Source organism: Erpetoichthys calabaricus, chromosome 4 (assembly GCF_900747795.2).
Source record: "Erpetoichthys calabaricus chromosome 4, fErpCal1.3, whole genome shotgun sequence".
NCBI lineage: Eukaryota > Metazoa > Chordata > Cladistia > Polypteriformes > Polypteridae > Erpetoichthys > Erpetoichthys calabaricus.
This window is the reverse complement of record NC_041397.2, coordinates 214978125-214992372: the sequence shown is the minus strand read 5'-3', so window position 1 is coordinate 214992372 and position 14248 is coordinate 214978125. Positions and strand designations below refer to the sequence as shown.

General features: G+C 36.1%; 1 protein-coding gene across 2 annotated transcripts in view; it reads left to right on the top strand.

The window, feature by feature from the left end:
- The window catches only part of LOC114650560 (progesterone receptor), a 58421-nt gene extending 44528 nt beyond the window's left edge, over positions 1 to 13893 (top strand). For both annotated transcript variants that reach the window (XM_051926460.1, XM_028800284.2), the window contains exons 4-8: positions 4438 to 4743; positions 8956 to 9100; positions 9226 to 9356; positions 11553 to 11710; positions 13577 to 13893. In XM_051926460.1, coding sequence (XP_051782420.1) covers positions 4438 to 4743; positions 8956 to 9100; positions 9226 to 9356; positions 11553 to 11710; positions 13577 to 13729 — 893 coding nt within the window. In that variant the 3' untranslated portion in view covers positions 13730 to 13893. The remainder of the gene's footprint in view (positions 1 to 4437; positions 4744 to 8955; positions 9101 to 9225; positions 9357 to 11552; positions 11711 to 13576) is intronic.
- Positions 13894 to 14248: the final 355 nt, after the last annotated feature.

Below are 14248 nucleotides of genomic sequence, written 5' to 3'. Positions count from 1 at the left end.
ATTCAGATTGATAGTAGAACATAAAATGCTTTGACATGTACAGTGAAAAGATATTTTAAAAAGTATACTTCCAGTAGGTCTAATTCAATGTACAATGTTTTCTTTGTTAAAAAGATAATATGTTATAACGTAATAATTCAATGAAAATTTTAATTAATTCAGTATTAATAATTGTTTAGTAATCCATCTGGTATGAATTTCCGGAAAATTGTGCATCTTTTGAGATTAACAAGCAATATACACAACGTACAAGCTACTTTTGTGCGCATTTCCCAAATCCCCTTTTAATTGGTCACTTTATGAGTGAGTATAAAGTATAACTTTGTTAATCCTGCTCCTGAAGTTACCTGCAGAAAGCATCATCTAATTTGAGAAACCCCATCCAGTTATGTAATGTGACATGTACAGATGATGAGCTCAGCAACTGCAGTCATCAAGTTTGACATCCACTCTGACTAGAAATATGTAATGCGAGATCAACTTAAAGCACACAGCAGCCTTTACAACAGCAAGAAAAACAAAAGTGGGATGACACAAAGAAGAGAATCACAATCTATTTTACTGTCTTTGAGACACATGGCGATCAGCTGGAGAGCCTGGTGGTAACTGGTGCATTCTTTGTGTAAATAGTTGATTTATATAATCTTAGTTTTCCCACAGTCAATAAATTATCTAACTAATGATGATTTTATGAAGAATCTAGCCACCAAGGGGGCAAATTGGTGCCCGTCCCAAGTCTGGTTAAATAGAGAGGGTTAGTGTTAGAAATGACATCCAGCTGTAAAACTTTAGTGAAAATATTTAATGACAGCCTTTCAAAATACTAGGGCATACCCTGTAGGCAACATGCAGGGAGGGGTCTTGCCTGACCTTTGTGGGAACTGAGCAAGGGCATGCCTGGTTAAAGTAGTTATACCAGAAAAAGAAGATTGGGGAAGGATAAAGAGAAGGGTAGGTTGGTAGGTAGAGTGTTGGAACAATGTCTCTTAAGTAGAGTGAGTTGGCATATTTGATAGATAGGAGGAATGTGGGAGAGTGGTGTGTCCAAAAAACTAGATGGAAGGGGAAAAGATGGAAGAGAATTGGAAGGAGCTTATAAGTTGTTGGAAAGTGGAGCAAATGAGCAGGGGGGAAATGGTTTAGGGATACTAGTATTCAAAGAACATAGATAGCCTTGTCAGTGTAAGTAAGAGGAGTGATAGGGTAGGTGGGGCTTGATGAGGGTGCAGTTAATGTCATTTGTGCATGTGCTCCTTAAGTGGGTTGTGAGGAAGAAGGGAAGGAGGCTTCCTGGATACAAATGGATGAACAGCTTAGAGCAGTACAAGAGTGAGGAAAGATGATCATGAATACATGAGATAGATGGAAGATTGGGAGTAGCAGATAAGAAAAGGGGATAGAATCCTAGATTTTGCCATGGTATTTTATTTAATAACAACACATTTTTTAGAAGAAAGTAAATCACATTGTGATTTATACTTGTCGATGAAGAGAAAGCCAAATAGACTTTCTAATGTGTTAAAAATCTCCTATAAAAGAGGTAAAGAATTGTGAGGTCATAAATGGAAGTAAGTGTGACAGCACAACATATAATGTGTTAGTGATGGACTGGGAGATCAGGTAAGCAAGAGAATAAAATTAGAGCAAGCAGTGCCAAGAGATTAAAACACAAAGGGCTTAGGAACAGGTTTAGAGAGAATGTTTAAGTTAAGTGCAGTGATTTGAGAGTGTTGAGGAATAATGCAAGAAGAATAGTAAATATTTTATTCAGAGTAGGTGAAGAGGTGTTAGGTAGGATGACAGGAAGGAGATATACTGTGGGATATAACACAGAAGATTTATAAACAGGAGATGTGAATTTCCCATTGGGATTAATAAAGTATCTATCTATCTATCTATCTATCTATCTATCTATCTATCTATCTATCTATCTATCTATCTATCTATCTATCTATCTATCTATCTATCTATCTATCTATCTATCTATCTATCTATCTATCTATCTATCTATCTATCTATCTATCTATCTATCTATCTAACATATCAGAGCAGTGGAAGAACAGTGTGATTGTACCCATTTATAAGGAAAAGGGAGATGGGATTGTGGAGACCATAGAGTAGTGTTTTTTAACCACTGGCTTGCAATCCAGGCTGCCACTGGTGGATCACGAGTTACAATTGTTTATAATGTTAGTGGGTCTCAGTGACGATCATGTTTTGACAACCTGAGATTCACACTTGATTTACCAAGATGGGTCACAAAGACACTTAGACTTGGGGAAAAAGTGGGTTGCAACACCAGCAAAATTAGGAAACACTACTATAGAGGGATACAGCTGATGTCAGACAAGCTGAAAATTTGGGAAAGGGTTAAAGAGAGGAGGCTTCTTCCAATCATATGGGAGGAGTAGTTTGGTTGTATGTCAGGTAGAGGAACAATTGATGCAATCTTTGCAATAAGATAATTCATAGAAAAACATCAAGAAACGCTGAATGGTTTGCATATGATGTTTATTGATTTATAGAAGGTTTATGAGAGGGTGCTACATCAAGAGGTCACAAGGAAGAAAGGATTAACAAAAAAGTACATTAAAATTGTCCAGAATGTGTATGAGGTAGTGAGGATCCGGGTTTGAAGCAGTGTTGGGAAAACAACATCCCAATTAGAGTAGGTCTGCACCAGGATCTTCTTTAAGCCCTTACTTCTTTGATCTGAATATTGATGTGTTCAGTGCCCCGATGACATTATGTTGTGTAGAACATAGGAGGAGATACAGGAAAGTAGGTTGCATAATATTGACATGTGATAAGGAAAGACAATGAATATGTGGGCAAAAGAGTGATGGAAATTTAAGTATGGAGGAAGAGAAAGTGTAGGGTGGCGAAGCAGGGGTGGATGGATAGAGTAAAACAAGATTTGAAGGAAAAGGTTCTGACTTGGGAGTAGATATGGGGATGAGCTGTTTGAGGAGGATTGATCAAGTACATCAACCTCACATAGAAATTGGAAGAGATGAATAGGGAAAAGATGATGATTTAGGAAGACAGTGGAAGAGCATTTTCCACATAAAGTAGCTATGTATATATCTTGCATCCCACAATGCTGCAGGTTTGATGTTTTGCGTTTTTCAGCCTCTGCCTGAGTGGTTATGAGTATCAGCAAGTATGCATTAAGGGAAAACCTACTATCACTCAGTTGCTTTTTGACACATTGTTCTTAGTGACTGCAAAATCACCCACATGTTCACTGCAGAGAACCTTTATGGCAAGTGTAACTAGGCACCAAGAGGCCCAATGTATGAAGGGGTATCATCCTATTGGTTTAATTTAAATAATGTTTAAGTGTGTGTGAGGTAAACAGAATTCATTAGTTGTTCTTCTGGGATAGGCTTTCTGTATTGCAGCTGTAATGTCTCTATCTAAGCATATCAGCTCCCAGTTCCCATCCTCCTGTATTCTTTCTTCCCATTTCCACATAATTGTCACACAAAATATCTCCTAGACCAAAAAAAAAAAAAAACTAGCTGCAGACGTAGAAAACTGACCCTTCAAATTGATTACAAAACCCAGATATATCATCAACATAACTTTGTAATGCATTTCATAATTAAAATAATACAATCTCAAGAGCAAAGTATTCTAAATGTTCGGAGTGCTATCATATCATATATTTAACATATTCTGTGTGGCGACTGCTGCCAGTGGTTGCAGTTGTTACAAGAGGTAGCCAGTTTAAGAAGCGAGTGGGTCAGGGAGCATGCAGATTATAAAGGATTTAATGTGCTACATTATTTATGATGAATTTTGTGAAACACTTAGATTAACAATCAACAGTCATATTAACAGCCGTAAGATGAAGACTATGATGTTCTTAGTGTTACAGTGCTTTCAGAAATGCAACCCAGATTTCATTTGTTGCAGATTCTAGTTGTTTGCACACTCATTCACTGCAGTGATAAACATTGCTATTACTCATTTATTCAGTGATAATATAAATCTCAGGAAATTATTAGCCAAATGTCATGTGAAAAAAATCAGATATTTCTTAATGCAATGAAATCATAATAATAGGCACTTTGCTGTCTGTCCTGCTTTGTTTACTGAAAAAAGCAACACGTTTATATACTCATTAGTATATGTGTGAATATTTCTTCTTTAAAATCCTTAGGTGAGGCACTTCATCACTTCATATGCGTCTACATATATTCATTCCATTAGTACCTTAAAATTTCTTGCATAACAATTTCCTAACAGTACATCAATACATTTTTGAATAATTACTTTTGAATAATTACAGAAATAAAAGAAAGCTAATCATTATGAGGTGCATACAATTGTACTGTATTTTATTTCCTATGTAGTTGCTTTCCTGCCTGCTCAGAGACAGCTGTTGACATAATAATTGATAACATTTGTTTTCTTTCTTTCTTCGTTCAGGACGAAAAATCAAAAAATTTGGAAATCTGAAGGCTATAAATTCAATTCAGACAGCACCTCTGATATCCCCACAAATATGGCACCATGGAAGCCAGGACCTGGGCAAACTATCCTGCTTGCCTTCACTTCAGGAAGTTGAGCAGAATCCACAGGTTATCTGTATTCTAGAGACAACTGAGCCTGATGTGGTGTGTGCAGGAACTGATAACTGCCAACTAGAATTACCCAGCGTTCTGCTGAGCTGCCTGAACCAACTGTGCGAGAGGCAGCTACTGTCTATAGTCAAGTGGACCAAAACACTTCCAGGTTATTGTTCTTTACTGGCTTAATAATTGAAAGAGATGCTCCTTAAAAGATTTTCCTTATTTTTTAAGAAATGGCAAATAGACCAAGACCGTGTTATGAATTCAAAACCAATGACCACTTATGTGGAAAAAAAAAGAATACATTAAGAACAAAGTTGTTTAAATTTCTGCTACAGACAGTGTTTATAACATGCAATGTGGGGAGATGCTGTCTTTCTGCTTAGTAAATTTGGATTGCACACAAGTAACGCAGTGTGAATATTTTTACTCAGTACTGAAAATGAACACACTGTACGGTACACTTTTATTTTCAGTTTTCGTTAATCCATGAATGATCCTAACATTCAAAACAATGATGCTTCCTAGGATTTAATGTTCCGTGGAGTCTATTTAGTTGTTTAGGAGTTATTGCTCACTTTACTTTTAAAGTTAACCCTTGTTTTACTGGTTGAAAAAAAGAAGGTACAAACAGCAGTTTTTAAAATTTCCTTATTACAAAGTATCTTTCTATTTTCCTAAAGCCATCTGAAACAAGTATATGGTCTATGTACAGTGGGTTTTATTCACCAAAAGGTCCACATTTAACAAAATCCAAATGTACACTTGATTTTATAGGCATGTTTATATTTATTGTTATGAGCATAATTATACAATATGGTAAAACTAAATGAAAAACTCCTATTGCATTTTTCACAGCCTTTGGCAGTAACTGTGCATCTTTGCAGGTGCCAGAATCTACTTGTAGGAGTTGAAGTTGACCAACAAAACTTGCTGTAACTTTTCAGTATTATTTTTAAGTCAACATTGCAGGATATAGAAAAATGTGTTTCATCGGAAACTACAAACTAAAGATAAAGGTTAAGCCCCTGATTATGTAAATAAAATACAGTCATGTGAAGTACATTCCATGAATTGTTTTCTTTTTCTAACATATGTGGATATATCAAGATGTGATCTTCATTTAAACAGTATCTACAGATAAAAGATTATATAAATAATATAACATGCCACATTTAAACAATTTGTAGTCCATTGTATAATTGTAAACATACAGTAAATGCAAATTTCAGAAGTGAAAAAAGTGAATACATCCCTACATTTGTCTCTATCTAAAATACCTACATTTAGACTCATAAATACATGTTGTTAGCAACTTCATAGAGTATTTACTTTCTGGAGCTGTCAAACTTTTAAGTTTCTTCCAGTTTCATATTTACTTTGATGTGGTATATATAGATGCTTTATACAGTATGCTATGAAGATTATTTTTTTAGCTATGTCTACATTTATATGTCAGTATTTTATACCTTATATTCATTACACAGAACCAAATTAAACATTTAGTCGACTGTGAGGGGAAAAAAAGGTTTTTCATGTTATATACTGAATATATATATATATATATATATATATATATATATATATATATATATATATATATATATATATAATTTATTTATTTTTTTATTGTTTTTTTCCAAAAACCTGATACACATTTTTTGTGTGTATTGACTGCTATTATTAATGTAAAACCAGAGAACAGCGGATTGTGCAGGTTATTCTAACTAACCAAATGCCTTCCAACTAGACCTGAAAACGCCTTAAATACACAAAACAACATCCTACAACGATAATGTCACATATGTTGCGAAGCAGGCTGCATATATACATTACAGTATTTAGTTATTGATTTATTTATTAATCAATCAAGCACCAAAAAACTATACACTGGATAAATAATTATATAATTGGAATACATACAAAGTGTATATTTCTGTTATAAAAATCACCATCACTTATTACTATTGTAATCGTTTTTCCTTTTGCATTAATTTCATCATCTCTTTTATTTCACTTGCAATATAATCATTCCCTTTTCCTAACCCTTTTATTCATTTTGAAAGTAATGTTCTATTTTGTTATTATAGAATTGCCGTTCTGTGATAGGCTGTCACCCTGTATGGGTGTAGTTTCTGCCTTGCGTCCAATGACTGCTGGGTTAAGCTCCATCTGTCCCACAACCCTGACCTGGACAAGCGTGTTAGAAAAATGGATGGGTGGATAATTTCTTCTCTATTGAATTCTTTCTCCTGAATTTTGCTCATTTTGCTTTATGATATTTATATATCAGAACTACAGTGGTGTGAAAAACTATTTGCCCCCTTCCTGATTTCTTATTCTATTGCATGTTTGTCACACAAAATGTTTCTGATCATCAAACACATTTAACCATTAGTCAAATATAACACAAGTAAACACAAAATGCAGTTTGTAAATGGTGGTTTTTATTATTTAGGGAGAAAAAAAAATCCAAACCTACATGGCCCTGTGTGAAAAAGTAATTGCCCCCTGAACCTAATAACTGGTTGGGCCACCCTTAGCAGCAATAACTGCAATCAAGCGTTTGCAACAACTTGCAATGAGTCTTTTACAGCGCTCTGGAGGAATTTTGGCCCACTCATCTTTGCAAAATTGTTGTAATTCAGCTTTATTTGAGGGTTTTCTAGCATGAACCGCCTTTTTAAGGTCATGCCATAGCATCTCAATTGGATTCAGGTTAGGACTTTGACTAGGCCACTCCAAAGTCTTCATTTTGTTTTTCTTCAGCCATTCAGAGGTGGATTTGCTGGTGTGTTTTGGGTCATTGTCCTGTTGCAGCACCCAAGATCGCTTCAGCTTGAGTTGACGAACAGATGGCCGGACATTCTCCTTCAGGATTTTTTGGTAGACAGTAGAATTCATGGTTCCATCTATCACAGCAAGCCTTCCAGGTCCTGAAGCAGCAAAACAACCCCAGACCATCACACTACCACCACCATATTTTACTGTTGGTATGATGTTCTTTTTCTGAAATGCTGTGTTCCTTTTACGCCAGATGTAACGGGACATTTGCCTTCCAAAAAGTTCAACTTTTGACTCATCAGTCCACAAGGTATTTTCCAAAAAGTCTTGGCAATCATTGAGATGTTTCTTAGCAAAATTGAGACAAGCCCTAATGTTCTTTTTGCTTAACAGTGGTTTGCGTCTTGGAAATCTGCCATGCAGGCCGTTTTTGCCCAGTCTCTTTCTTATGGTGGAGTCGTGAACACTGACCTTAATTGAGGCAAGTGAGGCCTGCAGTTCTTTAGACGTTGTCCTGGGGTCTTTTGTGACCTCTCGGATGAGTCGTCTCTGCGCTCTTGGGGTAATTTTGGTCAGTCGGCCACTCCTGGGAAGGTTCACCACTGTTCCATGTTTTTGCCATTTGTGGATAATGGCTCTCACTGTGGTTCGCTGGAGTCCCAAAGCTTTAGAAATGGCTTTATAACCTTTACCAGACTGATAGATCTCAATTACTTCTGTTCTCATTTGTTCCTGAATTTCTTTGGATCTTGGCATGATGTCTAGCTTTTGAGGTGCTTTTGGTCTACTTCTCTGTGTCAGGCAGCTCCTATTTAAGTGATTTCTTGATTGAAACAGGTGTGGCAGTAATCAGGCCTGGGGTGGCTACGGAAATTGAACTCAGGTGTGATACACCACAGTTAGGTTATTTTTTAACAAGGGGGGCAATTACTTTTTCACACAGGGCCATGTAGGTTTGGATTTTTTTTCTCCCTAAATAATAAACACCATCATTTACAAACTTCATTTTGTGTTTACTTGTGTTATATTTGACTAATGGTTAAATGTGTTTGATGATCAGAAACATTTTGTGTGACAAACATGCAAAAGAATAAGAAATCAGGAAGGGGGCAAATAGTTTTTCACACCACTGTATATCTTTTATACGTCTTGAAGTAACTTGATTTTTTTCAGCCAGTTTACAGTTTTCCAGTGATTTTTATATGTATTTGTGTATAAGAGCAACCTGCTCCACCACAAAGAGCTTTCCCATATGTCCAGATTACAGGAGGTGTGCCTAGAAGTAATAGTAGTAAACAACAGTATTTACAGTAGTTACATGGTATTTACAGAATTGGTTGTAAAATCGAATGCTGAACCAAAACTGACATTTTTATTTGTATTCAAATTTTGAGGTCTGTTGAGATGATGTCTTGAGTGGATGCAAATTTACACAATTTATGAAAGATTTTTGTAAATACTGTATGCTATAGAAAAGTATAATTTACTGTATGTGGAAATATACCAATGACAGTTGGAAGTGTTACAAACATTTTTTTCAATTGTAGATTTCTTTAGTTTGAGCTTTAAATTGCTTTTGTATATTTTGAAGGATTTCGCAATTTACACCTTGATGACCAAATGATTCTAATTCAGTACTCCTGGATGAGCATAATGGTTTTCTCAATGGGATGGCGATCCTACCAAAATGGTACCCACCGAATTTTATACTTTGCTCCTGACCTCATTCTAACCGAGTAAGTGTACTGAACTAATAAGCGTTTCTAAATACAGTATTATCTGTTCACCATGTGTTATGTATAGTATGTGCTCTAAAAATAGTGTTATCATTTTTTTGCTAAACTAAACCTTATAATTCCAGGGAAAAAATGAAACAGTCTCCAATTTATGACCTGTGCTTATCAATGCTAATCATCCCCCAAGAATTTCAACATCTTCAACTAACAAAAGAAGAGTTTCTCTGCATGAAAGTTCTTCTTCTACTCAATACAAGTAAGTCCTTCTAAACCCTCTACTTCTAGTTTAATGCAAAAAGCTAAAATGAAGTTAAACACTATGGTAGCCTTCTCAAAAAAAGAACTTGACCAATACTTTATAAGACCCCAGAGAGAGGTCAAGCACTTCTGTCTTTAGTACTTTATAGGTAATACATGTATAATGCAACACTTGTAATAAAATCAAAATAGCCTTTTTATAATCCTACAACTTGAATATGTAGACTTTTATAAGAAAAGTGAAGATGTATTTATCTACATTTGCAAATAAAATGTTCAAAATGTTGATACACAGACATAAAGTAGCATCGCACAATATCAGAGGACTCTAATGGTATTGGACTAAAAGCTACATGCTAGCCCAAATATATTTCATTTCATCAGACTTAATCCAGCTTCGGTGTGTCTACTCTGATCGGTCAGTGATTTTCTAAACCACAGGTGGTGCTGGAGCCTGTCCCAACAACCGTAGGGCGCAAGGCAGGATCAAACCCTGGACAGGGTGCCAGTCTATTGCAGGGTGAACACATACACCCCAGATACATACTAGGGCCAATTTAGCATCACCAATCAACCTAACCTTCCTGTCTGTGGACTGTGGAAGGAAACTGGAACACCAGGAGGAAATCCGTGCAGATACATGGAGAACATGCAAACACCAAGCAGGGAGGTCCTGGGATGTGAACCCTGGTCTCATTACTGTGACGCAGCAGCACTTACTACTGTGCCACTGTGCCGCCCCTACTCTGATCAGACAAGAGTGATTTGGGGGTTCTGACTGACAATGAAAACATCTAAATTAGAGATCTTGATTATTTCAAATTTGGTAGTAGTTATTAATAAATAAAGGAAAATACTGCATGTGATTTTTTGATTTGGTGGAATAATATTCCTGACCTCTAGCACTGTATTTTTAAAGGAAGGTGAAAGTACATCAGATATTTTAGACTACATTCAGAGGACACTATAAATGAGTTTTGTACCAGCACATTGTCAAGGGTCTTATAAACTGCAATGAAGACTCTGACCTACCGTAGATTGTTGAGCACACTGTGAATTGACCTCAGATATTGAGGTAAAGTCAACCCACTGTGAAAATAGCAGTAGAAATACAAAATCTTTTATTATTTGTGACTTTTATATTCCCAGATGCCCCCTGGAGACATGCCAAAGAAAAGCCCAGTAGCATTAGAAAGAGATGGACAGACAGAACTGAGCATTTATACACTTGATGTCTAGGACAATGTGTATGCTGTAGTAACATGAGTGAGAGTGTGTGCTTGAGTGTGCTGTGTGATCGACTTGGCATTGTATTCCAGTTTGGTGCCCAGGGTTATTGATGTTGCTCTTCCTTTGGCCCAACACTGTAAGCCGTGTTCAGAAAATCGATGGATCAGTGTTTGTGTTTCCATTCGCAGTAGCTCACCTTGTACATCACAGTTTTCACATAATCTGCAATGCTATAATTGTGTCTGTACCTGGTCCTTGAAGCAGTTTAACAGATAAATAAAATATATTCTCATTTAGTTTCTGTAAAAATATAATTAGCTGGGCAAGTGGTTAAGATTGTCGCCTGATAGATCCAGTTTACTGGGTTCAAGTTCCTTTCACTGTTAGTATGGAGTACGAAATTTCTTCGAGTTGTCTTCATGGGTTTTTCTAGAGACAGTCGGATTTTTCTCCCTTGCCCCCAAAGACATTGCTGACTAAGCTGACTGGCATGTCTAAATTGGTCTGGTGTGAGCCTGTGAGAGTGTGTGTGCCTGTACACAAGAGTGGCTGCTCTGAAGGACTAGTGTGTCCTAGTAGGCTGCTTTGGACTGCTTGGTGCTCTTGCAATACGCTCTGTCCCCACTTAGTTGTGAGCTAGAAGTTTGAGAGTGTTATGTTATAAATTACAATGTTTTGGAGTTCCGTGGCTTTGGCATTAGTTAAAACTCTTTCGTCTTCCAGGTACACATTATTACCAAGTAAAAATGTATCTGAGCTCAAGACGATACCAACAATTTGAAAAATATTGACATGAAACCAAAACCAGTCAGAGACATTGCTACTCATCACTCAGATTACGAAAACAGCAAAGCCTATGATCCCTGAGCATCTTAAAATGTATAATTGCAAGAAATATCTTAATATCATCCTGTTTAAAGACATTTTAATAAATACTTCTGTAACTAATTCTGTTTTCTGACAGTACCATTGGAAGGCCTAAAAAGCCAAAGCTTTTTTGATGATATGAGGCAATGCTACATAAAGGAACTTACTAAAGCCATTCACAGGAAAACAATGGGAATTGTTGCAAGCTCCCAACGCTTCTACCAGCTGACCAAACTAATGGATTCTATGCATAAGGTTACTCATTTTTTTTTAAACTAATTTACTTCAGTCCAGGGTGAAACTACAGTAAGATTAACACAACAAAATGCAAAAATCTAAGAACTGTAAACTTAAGGAAAAAAGAGCGATTTGATACATTTTTAAAGACAAGGAGTAGAAGATGGTTAACATGTTGAACCATAAAGCCCAAGGTTGCTCTTTTTAAACGCTATCACTGTTCAACTAACTGGCTAAAGTACTAATGGCACATGTATATCTACAGTTGTTCATTGGGTAAAATCATTAGCTGTACAAATATATGTAAGGACAGATGGATTCCAAACTCATACATTGTTTCATCACAGAGATCCACCAGATGGAAAAAGGAATTCATTTAATAAGTTCTAATGACAGGAGTTTTGAAATACATTTGTATTGTGGATTATCATGAAGGGGCATTTAAAGGTTATTCAAAAGCAAAACAAAATGGGAGGTTTAAAATAAGCTGGCAGACGTTTTTTGCACTGCTGTTCACTGATCAGAGAGAGTCAGGGGGCTTCACTGATAACTATTTAATTTTTAATATGTAATATTTGATAGTGATTTATCTGACAGTTAAACAGTCCAGCAGCGTCCCACGTAGAACTAACTTACTACAAAGGGTTTAGCTGCGAGTAAAGGATATGAGGGACAGAAATGCCTCTTGCCCGATGGTCCAATAGATTTTAAATAGAGCAACGCATCTTACATACCCATTCAAATAGTTATTTGCAGCAGTATCTTATCATAGCAGTGATATTTACAGGGCTGTGTTTGTTAAGAGATCTTTCATGTGTAAATTGCCACAAAGCACAGATGATCATCCATCAGTTTTTATAGCAGTTTGCTGCATTCATACCTCGTCTGCTATCTTCATTTCATTTTAATCATAACTTTTAAAGATTAAAAGAAACATCATCTACATTTATAAGATTTTTGCAAGAAGTTTAAATATTGTATTCACTAAATCCAATGATAATATGAAAAAGACGAAACTAGGTAGGCATCCTCTAGAAGCTACAGTGAATTATCTCCTTGCTCTCTGGGCTGAAGTGCCAAGAATATATTCTGGAGAAGCTGTGGTCATATTTAGACATTTTCTTTCTTGACTGTGCATAATAGGCTTAGAGAATGGTGAGAATGCAATGTCCTCATTGTGCAAATGGAGTGTATGTATCGGCATTGTAAATTCACAAAGAGCTTCAAGAGACATGAAAAAAAATCCACATTTCCTGGAACCTCTAAAATGCATTGTGTGCTATGTTCTCCCCAGAATCCTCTTTAAATTTTGATTCATAGTGCCGTTCCACTGCACAATTGTATGTTTCACTATGACAAAGATACATCGAATTGTTCAGTCTTGAAGAGCGAAGGCTCTCATTTAACACACTGCACCTCTTAAGGCAGTTGTTAAGGGAAGTATTCTGCAGATGGGTGGAAGTTTTCATTTTAGCACTGTACATCAGATAGTTGTGGTGACAGAAGTGTATTTCAGCCTTTTTTAAAATTATTTCTCCAGAACTGAATATGTATCATATGTTAACTATAACCCTGCTGTGGTAACACAGCTCTAGAGACCTCAGTTTGCCTCTTGTTCAGTGACTGTGTGGATTTTCATGTACTCACATTCCAAATATGCACATGCTAACATTAGTCTTTGATTCAAAATATGTTCATAAGTAAAGTAGTGTGAGTCTGCCCCTGAATGATGGCTTCTTTGTGCCCGATGCTGCTAACGTGACTCAGTTTGAATAAATGATTTCACAAAATGGACAGATACAGTAGATTTCAAGCCCATACATAGCCTACATTGTGATTATCATTTTCAATAGTTTAATTATTTGATATTTTTTTTCTCTACAGATTGTGAAAAAGTTGCACCTTTACTGTCTGAATACATTTATCCAGTCCAGCTCCAATGTTACATTTCCTGAAATGATGTCAGAAATTATCATCGCTCAGCTGCCAAAGATCCTTGCAGGAATGGTCAAGCCTCTTTATTTTCATAAGAAATAATCTTTCTTACGTTTCGTTTTGAGTTTGTGTTTCCTGAATTAAAATTGCAATATTTAAATGTATTATGTAGCTCTCTTGAGTGTTCCTATGTCTCTGCATCTGAAAAGTGTGGAGGCATTGAAACTGTGAAAGAATTACATAAAGGGTTTTTACTGTAACATGTTAATACGGTGGGTTGAATTTTCTTTTTTCACTTTATTAGTTTTATAATAAAAAAATTACAATAAATAAACTCAAACAAAAGAGCATACAATAAATAGTACAATATTTCATACAAATTCACTTTTTTTACCATATCTAACCTGTTTTGTTTAATGAAACTTCGGAGTCAAGATGATATCTTGGGGCCTTTACTAACAAACAGAATTATACAGCTAGTGATGACACACACATACTGACTCCCTACTGGTATCTAAATCCTTCAAGTTCCAGGCAGTATCACTAGCCAATAAAATAGTGCATCGTTTTATAGAACCCACTAGAAACGCTCAGACCTCCAGTCCTTAAAGAAAGATGGAA